This window comes from Hyla sarda, chromosome 6, assembly GCF_029499605.1.
Source record: "Hyla sarda isolate aHylSar1 chromosome 6, aHylSar1.hap1, whole genome shotgun sequence".
NCBI lineage: Eukaryota > Metazoa > Chordata > Amphibia > Anura > Hylidae > Hyla > Hyla sarda.
Window position 1 is genome coordinate 90,572,736 of NC_079194.1, and position 21,128 is coordinate 90,593,863.

Sequence of the window (21,128 nt, forward strand, 5' to 3'; positions counted from 1 at the left end):
GTAGTAAGGAAGCAACTATTTTCAGGTCTTTAATCCAGGTATAGGTTTTACTACTAATGAGGTGGTCCATATATATATATGGTAGATTTGGTATGGCTTTATCATGATTATTATTATTTGCCATTTTTAGGGGGCCATTGACTAAGCCTATTTCCCCCTTTTTCTATGGAGGAGCCCTTATCGTAGGGTCCTCACTTTATCAGTGACTTTATCAGTGATTTCGTCCTTGGCTACTTAGAGGTAATGACATATATATATATATGTCTTTATGTTTTTTCTTTGGGAGCCTTTTTGAGACCACGTTTGGTGTAAATTAAGGACTTTCATCTACCTTATTTTTCCTCTTTTTTGGCACCTGGTTTGTCATTAATAGGTACCTATCTGTTTTCTTTCTTACTCATCTTCGTTATCATCTTCAACACATCCATTATCTACACTATAATCTTGACACTTTTTCATGTCTCAATATCTTTTGGCATGTGATGTGATTATATTTATTATTCTTGCTTTGCAAATATATGTAGAATGGAATATTTGTGTACTAAAGCTAATGCTATGTTTTATGTGGTATGTTGTGTCTTCTTTCTTTCTATTCTTCTTTGTTTGTTCTCCCCTTTTTTTGCTTCCCGCTACAGGTTGCTACATCAGTCGGAGGATATTCAAATGAAGCCACAAATAAGCCTTGCCATTTTCTATCTGCATTTACGTGCTTTGCATTACATATGTGCCTGCTTTGATGTATTATAATATATGTATAGTTCTAATTGTCCTTTTATCCATTGTACATTAAGCTATGCCTTTGTCCATGTGTTGTACGTTATCTATACATATTGTCCCTCCATGTCTCGGTGCTTATTAGGTATATATTTGTATACTGTTGTTGCCATCCCCTGATGAACCGTTGTATATCATAAGATACACGGGGAAACGCGTTGGGATATACGGTTGTTCATCATAGGAGAGCTTATTCTTTTTTATGTATTGATACGAATTATTTGTATTATTGTTATTGGGTTTTTTACGAGGATCAAATAAAATTGTGAATTTTTAGCTACATGGTTTAATGTTATTCTGGTAGAAAATAGCTATAGGACACCATTGTGTCTGACTGTCAGTGAGATTAATTTTTGATAATATTATGGAAGGCTATCTCGCAGGGTCTTTAAATTTACATAAATGGGCGGCTGATGCTGCTGATGTCTTTTCTGAACAAGAGAGTGATAAGGGTGACAATGATACTGTATCTCTAAAATCATTATTTAGGGAGTTATATGAAATATATAAAGATAATCTCAAATCATTTTGGGAAGTACAGTCACTAGAACACTATCTAAAAAACAATATTGTTCCAAAAGGGTTAAGGGTCAATATCTTACCTGCGGAGAGATCACGAACTGATAATTTGTTAAAAAAGTGGGAACAAGAAGCTCTAGCAAGCTCCTTCCGTTTCATGAATATCCTCTTGGATGAGGAACGAATCGCTCTTGATAATTCAAGTAAGCGTCTAAAAGAATCTATTGACGCTATTTTGAGGTTCAAGACAGATCCGGAATTTACTCGTAGGGAAGCTGTATTGGAGAGCCTAGTTGATAAATTCTATACCTTATTGAAAAATCGTAAACATAAACAGTTTATACGTGATCTCTCTGAATTTCGTGAAAAAAGAGCTTTTGTCTTTCAGGAAAAGACAGTAGGGGAATATCCTCCAACGGAGGCATCAACATCGGATCTAGAATCATCTGATTCTGAAAGAAGGGGTGATTTTGTACGGCCTTTTCTCTCTCCACAAGGTAGGCCTAAGACTGTGCGAGGCCAAAGAGGAGGGGGGGGTGGGGGATGGAGGGGCAGGAGGGGGGGAGGGAGAGGGAGAAGAGGGGGGGGAGGTTATGGTCCCTCTCGCTCTTCCTCGTCTGTTCCTTCCTCTTCCACTTCCTCTTCTTCTTTTTTAGAGGGGAGGGAAATGACTTATGGCCTTCGGGAGAGACCATACCCACAAAGCCAGCAGAAAACCAAGTAATTAATCTATCGAGTAGACATTTATCAGTTTCCGAGGTCTCAGTCCTTTCTAAAGGCTTAGGATTTGTCCCAGTCACACAATTTAAGGCCTTTAACTGGGTTAAGGATATAAATCTGTTTATAAGAAAACTCAAATGGAGAAAATCCTTTAAGACTAGTGACCGGGAAACTAGCCAACAATTGGGAATTGCTGATGAGGATTTACCCTATGTTAGAACGATGACAAGTCTCTTGAGTGAAAATGATAGGGTTATGGGTCAAGGACCATTCACTAATTTGAGGTGCAAAAGCACGAAAATGCCCCCCCCTATAGAATCATCTAATTTGGATGTATTCCTTGATATGGTAACTAGAGAAATTGAAAGAATACCCTCATGGAATGAACAAATTCCCTCTAACCTATCGGATAGAGAGTTGACGGCTTTAAAACAACTAGAGCGTGATTCTAGGATTACAATTAAACCATCGGATAAAGGTGGGAATCTGGTGGTCATGGACACATGTGGTTATAAGGAAATGACACTAACACTATTGCAGGATCGTGAATCCTATCGGATTATTGGAAGAGATCCTACTAACTCCTTTAAGGAAGAACTTGAGAAACTCCTTATTAGGGGTCTAGATGACCATTTGATTTCTGATCAAGAATGTAAGTACATGTGTCCGGTTGACCCCCAGATTCCCACTTTTTATGCGCTTCCAAAAATACATAAAGGGGTTATGCCCCTGAAGGGGCGACCCATAGTCTCAGGAGTAAATTCAATTACTCAAAAACTAGGTATATACCTAGATCAGATATTGAGAGAATTTGTGTCCTCTTTACCATCATATATAAGAGACACTAGTGACCTTCTACAAAAAATTGATGGTATACAACTTGACTCAGACATGCTTCTAGCATCGATAGATGTAGAGGCCCTCTACAGTTCCATTCGACATGTAGATGGACTGAGGGCTGTCTCGTACTATCTACAAACTAGGGGCATTCACTTCCGGACCCATAGCGAATATGTCATCCAACTATTGGAATTTCTTCTAACCCATAATTATTTTATTTTTGATTCTCGGTACTACCACCAGCTCAGGGGTACAGCCATGGGGAGCCCAGTGGCTCCCTCGTATGCAAACCTTACCCTGGGCTGGTGGGAGAGTACCATAGTTTTTGGGGAGGAGGATAGTAAGTGGAACCCACATTTAATTTATTGGGGTAGATATATTGATGACGTGTTCGTAGTATGGTCCGGAAGTGAAAATCTATTTAAGGAATTTGTAGAGGGTTTAAATCACAACCCCCTTGGTCTTAAGTTTACGTTCGAGATTGACAGGGACGAATTACCATTTCTGGATGTACTAATTAGAAGAGGAGAGAATGGTTTGTTGGAGACGAGTACCTTTAGGAAACCTACATCGACGAACAGCCTACTTAGATGGGACAGTTTCCATCCTATACCCCTTAAAAAAGGTATCCCCACTGGACAATTCCTGCGGATACGTAGGAACTGTTCGTCGATGGAAGGTTTCAACAATCAGGCAAGGGATCTGAGGGATAGGTTCGTTGAACGGGGCTACCCCTCGGATGTGTTGTTTACATCCTTCAATAGGGCCTTAACATCAGAACGTAAAGAGTTGCTAACCCCGAAAAATAGGACCATTGAGGACAATTCTGTTAGATTAATTGGTACCTATGATAACCAATCAGAAAGGGTAAAGAATATACTGAAAAGGTATTGGCCTCTTTTACGAAGTGATCAAGATCTTAACGATATTGTTTCTCCTTACCCCATGATTACATTTCGCAGGGGTAGGTCTATAAGGGATAGGTTGGTACATAGTCACTTTGTGGAACCAACCAGGCAAGGGACTTGGCTGGATAGGAAACCACTTGGTACCTTTCGTTGTGGCCGATGCAGGGCATGTAGCAACATCCAGCAAAGTAAGTCCTTCACTAGTGTAGTGACTGGAAGAGAATACACCATCAGAGATTTTGCCAATTGTGATACTGAAGGGGTGATATATGTAGGGACCTGCACATGCCCCCTCCAGTACATAGGCAAAACTAAGAGGTCCTTTAAGAAAAGGATTAGAGAACATGTTTGTGACATTCAAAATCGAAGAGACACTCCGGTGTCACTACACATGTGGGCAAAGCATGGTGGTGACACTAGATGTATCTCCTTTTGTGCTATGGAAGTAATTCGGAAATCCCCTAGGGGAGGAGAATGGGACAGACGCATCCTACAAAAAGAATCCGAATGGATCTTTAGGATGCGATCTGTATCACCATTTGGCCTAAACGAACGTTTAACTTATAGCTGCTTTTTGTAGCTAATTACAGCATTGTCACTCCTTATTAACTCTCATTGCAATTTATCTAATTTTTGTCTTGGAGGAGATCCCGATTGGTACGGGATGCCTTCCTTGCTTACCGTTTATATATAATAAAAAAAATTTTATTGAAAAAAATCACTATCATTTAGTAAAGACATTACCCATAATATCGTAATCACTTTGTTTTTGGTGAGAAAATACAGAATGGACTTAAAAACTATATGAAACTGCGAGAAATGCCCCTAACTTCATTGGCTCGGTTGAGCAGTTAGTCTTTAAAAGTTATTATACTGTTTATGTAGTCACAATTGACACATAATATGGATGTATCATTTGTTCTCAAGTATTTATGATTCCCTGTAATTGTGTAATAAGATATGTAGTCTTTATTTTGTTATACAATGATCTAGATTTATATTGGTACTCTCTTTCTTTTTTGTTTATCTATACATACGGTACTTTATTTAAGTTCTCCTGTGCTGCGCTTATTTGTTATATAGCACTATCTTTCTTTCCAGCCTTCTTTTCAATTTCCCTCCCACCCCTATCTTCACTAAACTATCCTGGACGTGCAGTGCAGTGATGGCCGTAAGGGTCACGTGTTTTATCATCACGTGATCCGATTTGGTTGCGGCGTCCTTGGAGATGTTATCACATGACCCAGTATCATGTGACCTAATCTGGTTACGGCGTCCTTAGAGACGCTATCGCATGATACGCGGCTACCGGAAGTGACGCATTTGGCGTCCCGGATATGCGCGCGAGTGTGGAGGTATATAAGACAGAGGCTGGGATACATCTAGCCATCTGCGACGTGGATCGCCAGTCGCAGACGGACGTATCATGCCTATGGCATTTTGACATGGGGGTAAGCAGTGGACTGAGCATTAATTATTGTGGTGTTAGGAAGTAGGTTAATCAGTTTAGTTATTTATTGCAGTAACTACACATGGATAATGGCTGGACATCTTAGGTACTGTACTGTGGTTTTGTGGACATCATAGAGGTTTCGTTACCTAGGTGAGGATTAGGGTCTTGGGGTTGTAACATTGAACCATTTGCATATACCATCTGTACTGATGTTATTTCCCTCCCCCTCCCCTGTTTGTGTATAGGTGGCATTATTATCTGAATTCTTTACGTAATAAACTGGAGGGTCAACCAGGTTCTTGGTGATTGGACAATTTCGGTCTGGAGTTATCTGTAGTAAGGAAGCAACTATTTTCAGGTCTTTAATCCAGGTATAGGTTTTACTACTAATGAGGTGGTCCATATATATATATGGTAGATTTGGTATGGCTTTATCATGATTATTATTATTTGCCATTTTTAGGGGGCCATTGACTAAGCCTATTTCCCCCTTTTTCTATGGAGGAGCCCTTATCGTAGGGTCCTCACTTTATCAGTGACTTTATCAGTGATTTCGTCCTTGGCTACTTAGAGGTAATGACATATATATATATATGTCTTTATGTTTTTTCTTTGGGAGCCTTTTTGAGACCACGTTTGGTGTAAATTAAGGACTTTCATCTACCTTATTTTTCCTCTTTTTTGGCACCTGGTTTGTCATTAATAGGTACCTATCTGTTTTCTTTCTTACTCATCTTCGTTATCATCTTCAACACATCCATTATCTACACTATAATCTTGACACTTTTTCATGTCTCAATATCTTTTGGCATGTGATGTGATTATATTTATTATTCTTGCTTTGCAAATATATGTAGAATGGAATATTTGTGTACTAAAGCTAATGCTATGTTTTATGTGGTATGTTGTGTCTTCTTTCTTTCTATTCTTCTTTGTTTGTTCTCCCCTTTTTTTGCTTCCCGCTACAGGTTGCTACATCAGTCGGAGGATATTCAAATGAAGCCACAAATAAGCCTTGCCATTTTCTATCTGCATTTACGTGCTTTGCATTACATATGTGCCTGCTTTGATGTATTATAATATATGTATAGTTCTAATTGTCCTTTTATCCATTGTACATTAAGCTATGCCTTTGTCCATGTGTTGTACGTTATCTATACATATTGTCCCTCCATGTCTCGGTGCTTATTAGGTATATATTTGTATACTGTTGTTGCCATCCCCTGATGAACCGTTGTATATCATAAGATACACGGGGAAACGCGTTGGGATATACGGTTGTTCATCATAGGAGAGCTTATTCTTTTTTATGTATTGATACGAATTATTTGTATTATTGTTATTGGGTTTTTTACGAGGATCAAATAAAATTGTGAATTTTTAGCTACATGGTTTAATGTTATTCTGGTAGAAAATAGCTATAGGACACCATTGTGTCTGACTGTCAGTGAGATTAATTTTTGATAATATTATGGAAGGCTATCTCGCAGGGTCTTTAAATTTACATAAATGGGCGGCTGATGCTGCTGATGTCTTTTCTGAACAAGAGAGTGATAAGGGTGACAATGATACTGTATCTCTAAAATCATTATTTAGGGAGTTATATGAAATATATAAAGATAATCTCAAATCATTTTGGGAAGTACAGTCACTAGAACACTATCTAAAAAACAATATTGTTCCAAAAGGGTTAAGGGTCAATATCTTACCTGCGGAGAGATCACGAACTGATAATTTGTTAAAAAAGTGGGAACAAGAAGCTCTAGCAAGCTCCTTCCGTTTCATGAATATCCTCTTGGATGAGGAACGAATCGCTCTTGATAATTCAAGTAAGCGTCTAAAAGAATCTATTGACGCTATTTTGAGGTTCAAGACAGATCCGGAATTTACTCGTAGGGAAGCTGTATTGGAGAGCCTAGTTGATAAATTCTATACCTTATTGAAAAATCGTAAACATAAACAGTTTATACGTGATCTCTCTGAATTTCGTGAAAAAAGAGCTTTTGTCTTTCAGGAAAAGACAGTAGGGGAATATCCTCCAACGGAGGCATCAACATCGGATCTAGAATCATCTGATTCTGAAAGAAGGGGTGATTTTGTACGGCCTTTTCTCTCTCCACAAGGTAGGCCTAAGACTGTGCGAGGCCAAAGAGGAGGGGGGGGGTGGGGGATGGAGGGGCAGGAGGGGGGGAGGGAGAGGGAGAAGAGGGGGGGGAGGTTATGGTCCCTCTCGCTCTTCCTCGTCTGTTCCTTCCTCTTCCACTTCCTCTTCTTCTTTTTTAGAGGGGAGGGAAATGACTTATGGCCTTCGGGAGAGACCATACCCACAAAGCCAGCAGAAAACCAAGTAATTAATCTATCGAGTAGACATTTATCAGTTTCCGAGGTCTCAGTCCTTTCTAAAGGCTTAGGATTTGTCCCAGTCACACAATTTAAGGCCTTTAACTGGGTTAAGGATATAAATCTGTTTATAAGAAAACTCAAATGGAGAAAATCCTTTAAGACTAGTGACCGGGAAACTAGCCAACAATTGGGAATTGCTGATGAGGATTTACCCTATGTTAGAACGATGACAAGTCTCTTGAGTGAAAATGATAGGGTTATGGGTCAAGGACCATTCACTAATTTGAGGTGCAAAAGCACGAAAATGCCCCCCCCTATAGAATCATCTAATTTGGATGTATTCCTTGATATGGTAACTAGAGAAATTGAAAGAATACCCTCATGGAATGAACAAATTCCCTCTAACCTATCGGATAGAGAGTTGACGGCTTTAAAACAACTAGAGCGTGATTCTAGGATTACAATTAAACCATCGGATAAAGGTGGGAATCTGGTGGTCATGGACACATGTGGTTATAAGGAAATGACACTAACACTATTGCAGGATCGTGAATCCTATCGGATTATTGGAAGAGATCCTACTAACTCCTTTAAGGAAGAACTTGAGAAACTCCTTATTAGGGGTCTAGATGACCATTTGATTTCTGATCAAGAATGTAAGTACATGTGTCCGGTTGACCCCCAGATTCCCACTTTTTATGCGCTTCCAAAAATACATAAAGGGGTTATGCCCCTGAAGGGGCGACCCATAGTCTCAGGAGTAAATTCAATTACTCAAAAACTAGGTATATACCTAGATCAGATATTGAGAGAATTTGTGTCCTCTTTACCATCATATATAAGAGACACTAGTGACCTTCTACAAAAAATTGATGGTATACAACTTGACTCAGACATGCTTCTAGCATCGATAGATGTAGAGGCCCTCTACAGTTCCATTCGACATGTAGATGGACTGAGGGCTGTCTCGTACTATCTACAAACTAGGGGCATTCACTTCCGGACCCATAGCGAATATGTCATCCAACTATTGGAATTTCTTCTAACCCATAATTATTTTATTTTTGATTCTCGGTACTACCACCAGCTCAGGGGTACAGCCATGGGGAGCCCAGTGGCTCCCTCGTATGCAAACCTTACCCTGGGCTGGTGGGAGAGTACCATAGTTTTTGGGGAGGAGGATAGTAAGTGGAACCCACATTTAATTTATTGGGGTAGATATATTGATGACGTGTTCGTAGTATGGTCCGGAAGTGAAAATCTATTTAAGGAATTTGTAGAGGGTTTAAATCACAACCCCCTTGGTCTTAAGTTTACGTTCGAGATTGACAGGGACGAATTACCATTTCTGGATGTACTAATTAGAAGAGGAGAGAATGGTTTGTTGGAGACGAGTACCTTTAGGAAACCTACATCGACGAACAGCCTACTTAGATGGGACAGTTTCCATCCTATACCCCTTAAAAAAGGTATCCCCACTGGACAATTCCTGCGGATACGTAGGAACTGTTCGTCGATGGAAGGTTTCAACAATCAGGCAAGGGATCTGAGGGATAGGTTCGTTGAACGGGGCTACCCCTCGGATGTGTTGTTTACATCCTTCAATAGGGCCTTAACATCAGAACGTAAAGAGTTGCTAACCCCGAAAAATAGGACCATTGAGGACAATTCTGTTAGATTAATTGGTACCTATGATAACCAATCAGAAAGGGTAAAGAATATACTGAAAAGGTATTGGCCTCTTTTACGAAGTGATCAAGATCTTAACGATATTGTTTCTCCTTACCCCATGATTACATTTCGCAGGGGTAGGTCTATAAGGGATAGGTTGGTACATAGTCACTTTGTGGAACCAACCAGGCAAGGGACTTGGCTGGATAGGAAACCACTTGGTACCTTTCGTTGTGGCCGATGCAGGGCATGTAGCAACATCCAGCAAAGTAAGTCCTTCACTAGTGTAGTGACTGGAAGAGAATACACCATCAGAGATTTTGCCAATTGTGATACTGAAGGGGTGATATATGTAGGGACCTGCACATGCCCCCTCCAGTACATAGGCAAAACTAAGAGGTCCTTTAAGAAAAGGATTAGAGAACATGTTTGTGACATTCAAAATCGAAGAGACACTCCGGTGTCACTACACATGTGGGCAAAGCATGGTGGTGACACTAGATGTATCTCCTTTTGTGCTATGGAAGTAATTCGGAAATCCCCTAGGGGAGGAGAATGGGACAGACGCATCCTACAAAAAGAATCCGAATGGATCTTTAGGATGCGATCTGTATCACCATTTGGCCTAAACGAACGTTTAACTTATAGCTGCTTTTTGTAGCTAATTACAGCATTGTCACTCCTTATTAACTCTCATTGCAATTTATCTAATTTTTGTCTTGGAGGAGATCCCGATTGGTACGGGATGCCTTCCTTGCTTACCGTTTATATATAATAAAAAAAATTTTATTGAAAAAAATCACTATCATTTAGTAAAGACATTACCCATAATATCGTAATCACTTTGTTTTTGGTGAGAAAATACAGAATGGACTTAAAAACTATATGAAACTGCGAGAAATGCCCCTAACTTCATTGGCTCGGTTGAGCAGTTAGTCTTTAAAAGTTATTATACTGTTTATGTAGTCACAATTGACACATAATATGGATGTATCATTTGTTCTCAAGTATTTATGATTCCCTGTAATTGTGTAATAAGATATGTAGTCTTTATTTTGTTATACAATGATCTAGATTTATATTGGTACTCTCTTTCTTTTTTGTTTATCTATACATACGGTACTTTATTTAAGTTCTCCTGTGCTGCGCTTATTTGTTATATAGCACTATCTTTCTTTCCAGCCTTCTTTTCAATTTCCCTCCCACCCCTATCTTCACTAAACTATCCTGGACGTGCAGTGCAGTGATGGCCGTAAGGGTCACGTGTTTTATCATCACGTGATCCGATTTGGTTGCGGCGTCCTTGGAGATGTTATCACATGACCCAGTATCATGTGACCTAATCTGGTTACGGCGTCCTTAGAGACGCTATCGCATGATACGCGGCTACCGGAAGTGACGCATTTGGCGTCCCGGATATGCGCGCGAGTGTGGAGGTATATAAGACAGAGGCTGGGATACATCTAGCCATCTGCGACGTGGATCGCCAGTCGCAGACGGACGTATCATGCCTATGGCATTTTGACATGGGGGTAAGCAGTGGACTGAGCATTAATTATTGTGGTGTTAGGAAGTAGGTTAATCAGTTTAGTTATTTATTGCAGTAACTACACATGGATAATGGCTGGACATCTTAGGTACTGTACTGTGGTTTTGTGGACATCATAGAGGTTTCGTTACCTAGGTGAGGATTAGGGTCTTGGGGTTGTAACATTGAACCATTTGCATATACCATCTGTACTGATGTTATTTCCCTCCCCCTCCCCTGTTTGTGTATAGGTGGCATTATTATCTGAATTCTTTACGTAATAAACTGGAGGGTCAACCAGGTTCTTGGTGATTGGACAATTTCGGTCTGGAGTTATCTGTAGTAAGGAAGCAACTATTTTCAGGTCTTTAATCCAGGTATAGGTTTTACTACTAATGAGGTGGTCCATATATATATATGGTAGATTTGGTATGGCTTTATCATGATTATTATTATTTGCCATTTTTAGGGGGCCATTGACTAAGCCTATTTCCCCCTTTTTCTATGGAGGAGCCCTTATCGTAGGGTCCTCACTTTATCAGTGACTTTATCAGTGATTTCGTCCTTGGCTACTTAGAGGTAATGACATATATATATATATGTCTTTATGTTTTTTCTTTGGGAGCCTTTTTGAGACCACGTTTGGTGTAAATTAAGGACTTTCATCTACCTTATTTTTCCTCTTTTTTGGCACCTGGTTTGTCATTAATAGGTACCTATCTGTTTTCTTTCTTACTCATCTTCGTTATCATCTTCAACACATCCATTATCTACACTATAATCTTGACACTTTTTCATGTCTCAATATCTTTTGGCATGTGATGTGATTATATTTATTATTCTTGCTTTGCAAATATATGTAGAATGGAATATTTGTGTACTAAAGCTAATGCTATGTTTTATGTGGTATGTTGTGTCTTCTTTCTTTCTATTCTTCTTTGTTTGTTCTCCCCTTTTTTTGCTTCCCGCTACAGGTTGCTACATCAGTCGGAGGATATTCAAATGAAGCCACAAATAAGCCTTGCCATTTTCTATCTGCATTTACGTGCTTTGCATTACATATGTGCCTGCTTTGATGTATTATAATATATGTATAGTTCTAATTGTCCTTTTATCCATTGTACATTAAGCTATGCCTTTGTCCATGTGTTGTACGTTATCTATACATATTGTCCCTCCATGTCTCGGTGCTTATTAGGTATATATTTGTATACTGTTGTTGCCATCCCCTGATGAACCGTTGTATATCATAAGATACACGGGGAAACGCGTTGGGATATACGGTTGTTCATCATAGGAGAGCTTATTCTTTTTTATGTATTGATACGAATTATTTGTATTATTGTTATTGGGTTTTTTACGAGGATCAAATAAAATTGTGAATTTTTAGCTACATGGTTTAATGTTATTCTGGTAGAAAATAGCTATAGGACACCATTGTGTCTGACTGTCAGTGAGATTAATTACATAATACATTGGGCAGAAGGAAATCTGCTGCGTATGCTACTTTGAGCAGAAACAGTCACATCGGAGCACTGGGCCCACCTCCAAACCTCACTGCACCCACAGGGCTGCCACTGGGCAGCCCTGTGTGTCTGCCAATAGGAGAATACACAGCATATTTCTCACTGTGCAGTCGATTTTGTGCAGTGTGAAATACGCATAAGCGTATTAGCTACGTGTGACCCTACCCTAAGAGTGTATTAACACGTACAGGTTCTGCTGCATATTTGATGCTGCAGTGAATGCATCCCTAAAATGTAAACTAAATGATTGAACTCTGCTTCAAATTTGCACATGTAACTTATCTGCTGTGGGTTTTCCGCAGCTGAAATTCCACTTGACTTCAATGGGTGGCAACATAATCCGCTTGCGTAATTCCACAACAGAAAATCCTCAAGCAGAATTTCAGCTGCAGGAAACCAGCAGAAGATATGTTACACGTGACACTAGCCTTAAAATATGTTCACAGGTGCGTATTTTGCTGCAGACTTTCTGCAACTGATTTTCTGCTTATTTTCTGCTGGTAAGTCAATGGTAAAATCAGCTGCAGAAAAACCAAGGCAAAATAATAGTGTGAATGTAGCATGGTATGTTTATGTCCACATTTTGCTGCAAATTTTCAGCAACAGATTTTCTGGTGTGAAATTTCTCATAGAATTACCAGCAGAAAATCTACAGCAAATATAGTACCTGTGAATATACCCTTAAAGAGGTACTCTGGTGGAAAAAAATCAACAGGTGGCAAAAAGTTATACAGATTTGTAATTGACTTCTATTTAAAAATCTAAGGGGGAGATTTATCAAAACCTGTGCAGAGGATGAGTGGTGCAGTTGCCCACAGCAACCAATCAGATCTTTTCTTTCATTTTTCTTCCCAGGGCTCTTTAAAAATGAAAAAAGCTATCGGATTGGTTGCTATGGGCAACTGCACCACTCTTCCACTGCACAGGTTTTGATAAATCTCCCCCTTAAAGGGGTACTCCGGCCCTAATACATCTTATCCCCTATCCAAAGGGCTGTCACGCCTCCTCCCAGACTTGCATTGAGGGGGCGGGGTCATGACATCACACGGGGGCGGGGTCATGACCTCACGATACTCTGGCCCTGCACACTCAGAGCCTCCAGCGCTGCGGAGAGCTCACACAGGTGGGTGCGGAATGACAGATTGCGCGGGACCCCCACGATCATGCATCTTATCTTATCCTTTGGATAGGGAATAAGATGTATTAGGGCCGAAGTACCCCTTTAATGCTTAATCCTCTTTGCTGAAACCTCTGTCCATGTCAGGAACTGTCAAGAGAAGGTAGAAATCCCTATAGAAAACCTCTCCTGCTCTGGATAGTTCCTGAATTGGACAGAGGTGCCAGCAGAGAGCACTGTGGTCAGATAAAAAAGAACCAAGACACAAATGATAACTGTTGACAAAAAAAAAGAAAATCTGACTCTACAACAGACAGATGATTCCAGTTTTCAGCAGCTGTCAGCTTTGCTGTGTACGAATAGGAAGATGGAGAGGCATTTAGTGACTGCTTTACAGTACTTCTGTAGGGCTAAACAAGTCACAAAACTAAGGGGCCTTTTACACAGGATGAATATTGGACAAACAGGCCAAGTATTACCCCATGTAAGACCTGGCAGTCAGCCGGCGAATGAGCAATTACCGGTATACTGCGGCCCGAAAAATCATTGTTGGTTGGACGTGTAACTAAAGGATTTGCTGCAGACTATGATGCAAAGAAAGGGCCACACAGGCATGAAGCCATGTAAAAGGGTCATTAAACGAGCACCGATCTGCTGGATCGGGCATAGTTCTGTCTGTATTAAAGAACCATAACACTATACATGCAGAAAAGACTCTGAATTCATCACCTCTCTGGTCTCTAGGGACGGGGCTGTACATAATCACTTCTTTCTTTTAGACTACAATATATTTCTGTCAATTAAAGTCTCCATGGTATCTCAAAACAGTGCCCTTACCTTTTCGGGTTCAGCAAACAACAGGTTAACACGAGGTTCTGGTCAGATTAAATCATCCTTTACATTTCTATTGATAATGTCAAGGTAATATTTCTAAAGAAGCCAAAACATAAAGCTATCCATAGATATAAAGTTGTTAGAAGAGTCTGCGCCTGCCTTGTGGCAAAATGAATATTGTGATTCTTCTTGCCTGATCCTACTGATTAGCAAAGGGATAAGAGGGGCTTATCCCCTACATTACTGAAATAACCTGGTTATATCTCTTAACACACATTTAGAAGTGCCAGATATTATATGTGATCAACCTTATCCAACTACTAAGGTAGACACCATGTTGAGCAACAATGTTCCAGCAGCAAATAGTAATTGCTGCAACATTGTGACTGTGGCTTCCTTAGGAATAATCTTTGAGAATCATATGTATCCCTTTATATCTCATTTGAAGAGATCAAGGGAACAGATTGATAGAAAACAACTCTTAGAAGTCTACATCCTGGCAGATAAAAGGTTTCCCTCATGCCAGGTCCAATGTCCATCTGCATGAAATGACGGAGGATCCAGAGACTGTTAATGGGCTTAATCAGATTATAACTTAATATAAGTCCACCGTTAATATGGAGATATGACATGTCTAGGCTATGACATTCTTAAAGTGGCATTACAACAAACATTAAAAAAAGACTCTGGTATATGTATTGACCCCTTTGATTGGCAGATCAGTGGGATTCTTGTGAGTCAGAGACCCACAAATCTGAGAATATTTGCCTATCCTACGGACAGGTTATCAGTATACACGTCCCGAAAACCCCTCCATCAGCTGAACAGTAGGTGTGCCAGAGGTCAGACCTAAGCATAGACAATCCATTTTTAAACCTTAGAGAAGGTCCTTAAACTCAAAAGGGGTACTTCAAAATTGTAATTCTTATCCCCTTTCCAAAAGGATAAGGGATAATATAAGGGTTTGGTCACAGATGGACCAACCGCTGCAACCCCTCTGGCGCTCCTCGTGAACAAAGTGTAGTTGACATGCCCCCTCCATGCATTTCTATAGGAGTGTCAGAGACAACCGAGCGCTGTACTTATGTATCTCTGGAGCTCCCATAGAGATGCATAGAGGAGGTGTGTCAACGGGTGCGCCCGTGCAGTAGATTGTGAAATAGGAAGTCAAGGCAATAAGACGTAAAACAGTGGAGTACCCCTTTAAGGTTTCGGCATATTTTAGCTTTATTTTAAAGGATAATTATCATGAAAAATAACTAGTATACAAAAAAAAGAAGGTTGCAGCAGCACACTTGGTCAAAAAATGGAGGCTCTCAGCACACTTTTTGATCAAAACGTGTCCCCCCATCCACCACGCAGAGGTGGCTGCATTTCGGATGGGACCCTAACACACATTCTGAGCCTAACACTCATAACAATCACCTCTGCTGGGCATATAGCCTCTGACTGGGTGACATGCTGGATCCATATACAATTTAAATTAAAATACCTCCTGTGAAAAAGGAGGTATGTCACAGGAGGTATTTAAATTGATAGTGGATCCAGCATGTCACCCAGTCAGAGGCTATATGCCCAGCAGAGGTGATTGTTATGAGTGTTAGGCTCAGAATGTGTGTAAGGGTCCCATCTGAAATGAGGCCACCTCCGCGTGGTGGATGGGGAACACGTTTTGATCAAAAAGTACGCTAAGAGCCTCCATTTTTTGACCAAGTGTGCTGCTGCAACCTTTTTTGTATACTCTGTATTTGCCACAGCAGCGTTCAGCCGTGTATTAGGTAGTTGTGCTGGCTATTTTTCTTTTAGTTTTTTTGAAAAATAACTGGTGGATAAGAGGTTAGGGGATAAGTTTTAGATCGCAGGGTCCAAGCGTGATCTGCTGTTTGGAACCCCAGTTCTCCATCACAGGGGCATGTCACGACCCCCGCCCGAAGCAGGGGTCGCCACGCCCCCTCCATATAGCTCTATGGGAGAGCCATTCGGAAATCTTCGGCTCTCCCATAGAGCTATATAGAGGGCATGTGGCAGCTCCCTCTTCGGGCGGGGGTCGGGACGTGCCCCTGTGATGGAGAACCGTGGCTCCAAATAGCAGATTGCACGGGAAGGGGGGGGGGGGGCAGCGCTCGGACCCCCTGCGATCTAAAACTTATTCCCTATCCTTCTATCCTAAGGGATACGTTTTTTTCATGATACTTATCCTTTAATGTCCACTGAAATGTCTTTATGTTTATGCATGTCCATATTCAAAGCCATAGTGTATTTAGCCTCAATGTAGCTATATCGGGGCTTGCTTTTTGTGGTATTAGTTGTATTTGTATAAGGGTGACAATCAGGGGTACCTACCTACAACTATTAAACTTTTATTTAGTTAGTTCGGGGAAAGCCATTGTCAAACAAAAATGATAACATCACTGGCGCAGGAAAAATCAGACACGTTAAAATTCAACACTGGCTGACATTTAATGTGAATTGTCACCCTTATCAAAACTGAAAGACCCGCATCAACCATTGTTTCCCAACCAGCGTGGCTCCAGCTGTTGCAACACTACAGTTCCCAGCATGCCCGGACAGCCTTTGGCTGTCTAGACATGCTGAGAGTTGTAGTTCTGCATGAGCTAGAGGCACCCTGGTTGGGAAACAGATCTAAACATTAGGAAATCAATTTTAGGAGCTCACAGAATATTATGCAAATCAATTGGTGTTTTGTTTCGGTTGCTGTTTTTCACCCTTTTCCACATTCATTTCTAGGTTTGGTGTCCCTATATAGGAGCACAAAATATCCATTAGAAACAAAAAAATATATACAAGAGAATGAAAAGTATGAACTTAGTACAAGGCTTAAAATATTGCAGGGCAAGTCAGGTGAGTGGCTCGCCTCGTGCTGTCTGCAGGCTATTTGATCTTAATGAAGCAAAGAAGATACATCTCGCTCCACATGAACTGTTACCAGAGAACTGCAGATGGCACCTCCGGACACCGAAAACAGCGGATATAGCAAATATAAGCTTCAAAGATAGATGGCAATGACCGGAAGACCACACAGTCTTTTACAACTTTCTGTATTTAAAAAATAAAAAAAACACAACAAAAAACATGGGACTGAAACAAACCTGTAAAGTGCATTCATTGTTTAACATCTTAATGTTTCTTCTTCTGTTCAGCAATTACCCACACATTGTTCACTGGAACATTAAAAAGCTTAGAAATGTGCCTGTAACCAACACCATTGTTATGATTGCAACAATTGCGAAGGTCTTGAGAGAGCTCTTTGCTTTTACCCATCATAAGATGTGACCTTGGCAATGAGACCTTTTTGTAGCCATCAGTTGGGACTAAACCAGTGAATATTTATTTGCACTGTCAAGGGGCTGGATTGCTTTTTAATTTCTGATAGCATTTAGTTGTTGTCTTGGCTTTCCATGCCTTTTTGCACCTCCCCTTCTTCATGTGTTTAATACTTTTTACTTATGTAATTTCATGCATTGCTGGTCCTCAGTTTGCAGTGATGTCTTTTGGTGTATCTAAAGTATGTGTCTGTGGGTGAGTGGGGGTGGGGGTAGGGTTTGCAGTTCCCTGGCTCAAGGATTGAGTGGCCAGTAACTGCTCCTATTTCTTAGAGCAGCCCCCTGAGCACGCCCAGGATCAGAGGAAGCTCAGATCCCAGCCACTCCTTTCATCCCAGTCTGTGACCATGGCATGAGCAAAGTAGTTCTTTTGAGTTCCCAGGTTTCCAAATGACCTGATTGAAGAAAGGAACCCATCTGCAGTCAGCCTGTCTGTTCTAGAAGTCTTCTGTTTAAGTGATTAAAGGGGTATTCCAGGAAAAAACTTTTTTTTTTATGTATATCAACGGGCTCCAGAAAGTTAAACAGATTTGTAAATGACTTCTATTAAAAAAATCTTAATCCTTTCAGTACTTATGAGCTTCTGAAGTTAAGGTTGTTCTTTTCTGTCTAAGTGCTCTCTGATGACACCTGTCTCGGGAAACGCCCAGTGTAGAAGAGGTTTGCTATGGGGATTTGCTTCTAAACTGGACGTTTCACGAGACAGGTGTAATCAGAGAGGACTTAGACAGAAAAGAACAACCTTAACTTCAGAAGCTCATAAGTACTGAAAGGATTAAGATTTTTTAATAAAAGTAATTTACAAATCTGTTTAACTTTCTGGAGCCAGTTGATATATAAAACAAAGTTTTTTCCTGGATAACCCCTTTAAAGGGGTTCTCCGGTGCTTAAACATCTTATCCCCTATCCAGCAAATCCAGCTTTTTAACTAGCTTTTAGCATGCAGTCTATTTTTTATTTTTTATTGAGTTATGAGACTTAAAGGGGTTCTCCGGTGCTTAAACATCTTATCCCCTATCCAAAGGATAGGGGATAAGATGACTGATTGCGGGAGTCCCGCCGCTGGGGACCCCCGGGATCATGCACGCGGCACCCCGTTTGTAATCAGTCTCCGGAGCGTGTTCGCTCCGGGTCTGATTACGGGCAACTACAGGGCAGGCGGCGTGTGACGTCACGCCTGCGCCGGCGTGTGATGTCACGCTCCGCCCCGCAATGCAAGCCTACGGGAGGGGGCGTGATAGCTATAGCTAGCGAACATGCTCCGGGGACTGATTACAAACGGGGTGCCGAGTGCATGATCCCGGGGGTCCCCAGCGGCGGGACTCCCGCGATCAGGCATCTTATCCCCTATCCTTTGGAAAGGGGATAGGATGTTTAAGCACCGGAGAACCCCTTTAAGTCTCATAACTCAATAAAAAAAAAAATAGACTGCATGCTAAAAGCTAGTTAAAAAGCTGGATTTGCTGCTAAGAGTGCAGTGACCTTGTCAGATACCATTGGGCTGTTGGGATATAAAAGCAAATTGTACCTTTTCTGCAGCTGATGGTGGTTGCCAAACTTATAAATTATATTTTTATTTCTCATCCAAGTGTCAAGGTGGTGGGGCTAAATTGCTCAAGTTTTGGCATACTTCCTTGCTCTCAGAGCCCAGCATCTTCCTGAATGATACACAGCCCTGTACATCAGCCAAGGAGGTACTAAGAAGTTAGGGTGAGTAAAGAGGTGTGCCAGGATGTGGCACTTGAGCAATTTGGCTCCGCCTCCTTGACATTTGGCTGAGAAATAAAAAGTACAGTTTGCTTTTATACCCTAACAGTGTCTGCAGCTCTTTAGACAAACAAAGCTAATTACTTTACAAAAAAAAAACACGTTCCTTGTCTGTCTCCAAGTTATGTGTGGTTCTGCAGCTATGTTCCACTGAAGTAAATGGAGCCAAGTTGTAATACCACACACAACCAGGGGACAGACGTGGAGCAGTAAAAAAAAAAAAAGAAATTAGCTCTTTTTTTCTATTTCTGGATAACCCTTTTAATAGCAACAGGGGTCTTTAGAGTTAAATTAACTTATCCCCTAGCCATCGGATACGGAATAAGTGTCAGATCATTGGGGAGCCAAGCCCTCGGAATCCTGCAATCTTTAGAATGGGGCTAGGATTTCTTTGTTTGAATGGAGCAGCAACTCACATTTATGCTGCAGCTCCATTCATTGTCTGAATAGCAATGTGACATATTGAGCCCCGGGACTGGTCTTCTTCCTGGTGCTGGGGCTTAATACATCACAATGCCGCTCAGCCAATCACTGACCAAAGCATGATGTATTGACCACAGGGAATTAGGAAGAGGAACGCACGGGGACCCCAGCGGGACAAGAGGCACTGAGGAAGTAGCAAGTAGAGTATTCCGGAATACTCCTTTAATCTCAGAATACTTTAAGACAAAAAAAAAAAAAAACATAAAAGCTATTTATTTGTTTCTCCTTTTCAATATCATGCCTTGTCTTTTTAAATCATAAAGTTTAAATCTATTTTAAAAAATCCAGTGCAAATATACATATATCATAGAATTTCTATAGTCTAGTAGTGGTTTTCTATAGTGTAGTAGAAAAGTTTATCCTTTGAAAAGAGCGCCACCTACTGGTGTTTTGGTTATAACACAACTACAGAGAAAACTATATGGAATGAGCTCTTGTTTTTACAATGTATTTCACTTCGCTTACTTTACGAGTGTGGCAACTGGGTGCACATGAATGGGTGCACATGTTAATAAACAGGAAAAAATCCAGCCAATAAAAGTGTATTATTGCACAACATTTAAAAAAAAAAAAAAAAAAAACTTCAACTAAAGATTCTCAAAACATTATTCCTCCATGAAAAATGAAATACTTTGCTTACATGAAGGATCTGGGACTGGAGTTCAGTTTCTTGCCTGTAGTGATAAATCTCTTGCGTTTCACTACATAATCTGCACAGTATTTGCACGAAAATGAAGATATTAAAGTACAGACTTCTATGGGTGGCATATGCTCCATACACCTTATGAGTTTTTTTTTTTTTTTTATAAGCTCTATGGCCGACATTTATCATTGTCTTTAAACAGTTTTTTTGTGTCTAGAAAAGGCGCAAGCAGGGTTTATTTGCGCCTTTTTCGCGCCTTTTGGTTTACACATTTCTGCTGATTTTGAGTTGTAATCCACTGATCTTGGCAATACACATGATATAAAAAAAAATGTATTGTAGTAATATGTAAAAAGAACGAGACTGCACTCACCAAGATGCTACCAACACCTTCTTTATTCCGACAAGGACAAGTCCATACAGCAGGGCAACAAGCAGAAGCTCTTTCTGAAGTGATGAGCAACAACTGGTTCGCAAGAGGAAGCGCAACTGTGCGAAACAATTGTTGCTCATCACTTTAGAACACGCACCTGCTTGTTTCCCTGCTGTATGGACTTTTCCTTGGAATAAAGAAGGTGGTGGTTGCATCTTGGTGAGTGCAGTCTCGTTCTTTCTTACTTGAAACACTGAATTGCCTACTGTCCATATATGGGATTAT

General features: G+C 40.5%; 3 protein-coding genes across 10 annotated transcripts in view; 2 read left to right on the forward strand and 1 right to left on the reverse strand.

Moving 5' to 3' along the window:
* ARHGEF3 (Rho guanine nucleotide exchange factor 3) overlaps positions 1-21,128 on the reverse strand; it is a 420,133-nt gene that overhangs the window by 233,881 nt on the left and 165,124 nt on the right. The gene's annotated exons all lie outside the window — the stretch shown is intronic.
* LOC130275856 (uncharacterized) lies at positions 1,929-7,350 on the forward strand. 4 transcript variants are annotated; one of them, XM_056524415.1, is made up of 3 exons: positions 1,929-5,212; positions 5,285-5,364; positions 5,460-7,350. In XM_056524415.1, the coding sequence occupies exon 1, from the start codon at positions 2,236-2,238 to the stop codon at positions 4,339-4,341; it is 2,106 nt and encodes a 701-aa protein (XP_056380390.1). In that variant the 5' UTR covers positions 1,929-2,235; the 3' UTR covers positions 4,342-5,212; positions 5,285-5,364; positions 5,460-7,350. The 4 variants fall into 4 exon arrangements, with proteins under 4 accessions (XP_056380390.1, XP_056380388.1, XP_056380387.1 ...); XM_056524413.1 differs by having other exon boundaries at positions 1,929-5,787; positions 6,183-7,350; XM_056524412.1 differs by having other exon boundaries at positions 1,929-5,585; positions 5,678-7,350.
* Positions 7,477-12,159, forward strand: LOC130275860 (uncharacterized). 4 transcript variants are annotated; one of them, XM_056524423.1, is made up of 3 exons: positions 7,477-10,760; positions 10,833-10,912; positions 11,008-12,159. In XM_056524423.1, exon 1 carries the CDS (start codon positions 7,784-7,786, stop codon positions 9,887-9,889), a length of 2,106 nt encoding a protein of 701 aa, XP_056380398.1. In that variant the 5' UTR covers positions 7,477-7,783; the 3' UTR covers positions 9,890-10,760; positions 10,833-10,912; positions 11,008-12,159. The 4 variants fall into 4 exon arrangements, with proteins under 4 accessions (XP_056380398.1, XP_056380396.1, XP_056380395.1 ...); XM_056524421.1 differs by having other exon boundaries at positions 7,477-11,335; positions 11,731-12,159; XM_056524420.1 differs by having other exon boundaries at positions 7,477-11,133; positions 11,226-12,159.

Bases quoted from the DNA above. Each gene is read 5' to 3' on its own strand.
- LOC130275856 (XM_056524413.1), top strand. From the start codon at position 2,236: ATGACAAGTCTCTTGAGTGAAAATGATAGGGTTATGGGTCAAGGACCA.
- LOC130275860 (XM_056524421.1), top strand. From the start codon at position 7,784: ATGACAAGTCTCTTGAGTGAAAATGATAGGGTTATGGGTCAAGGACCA.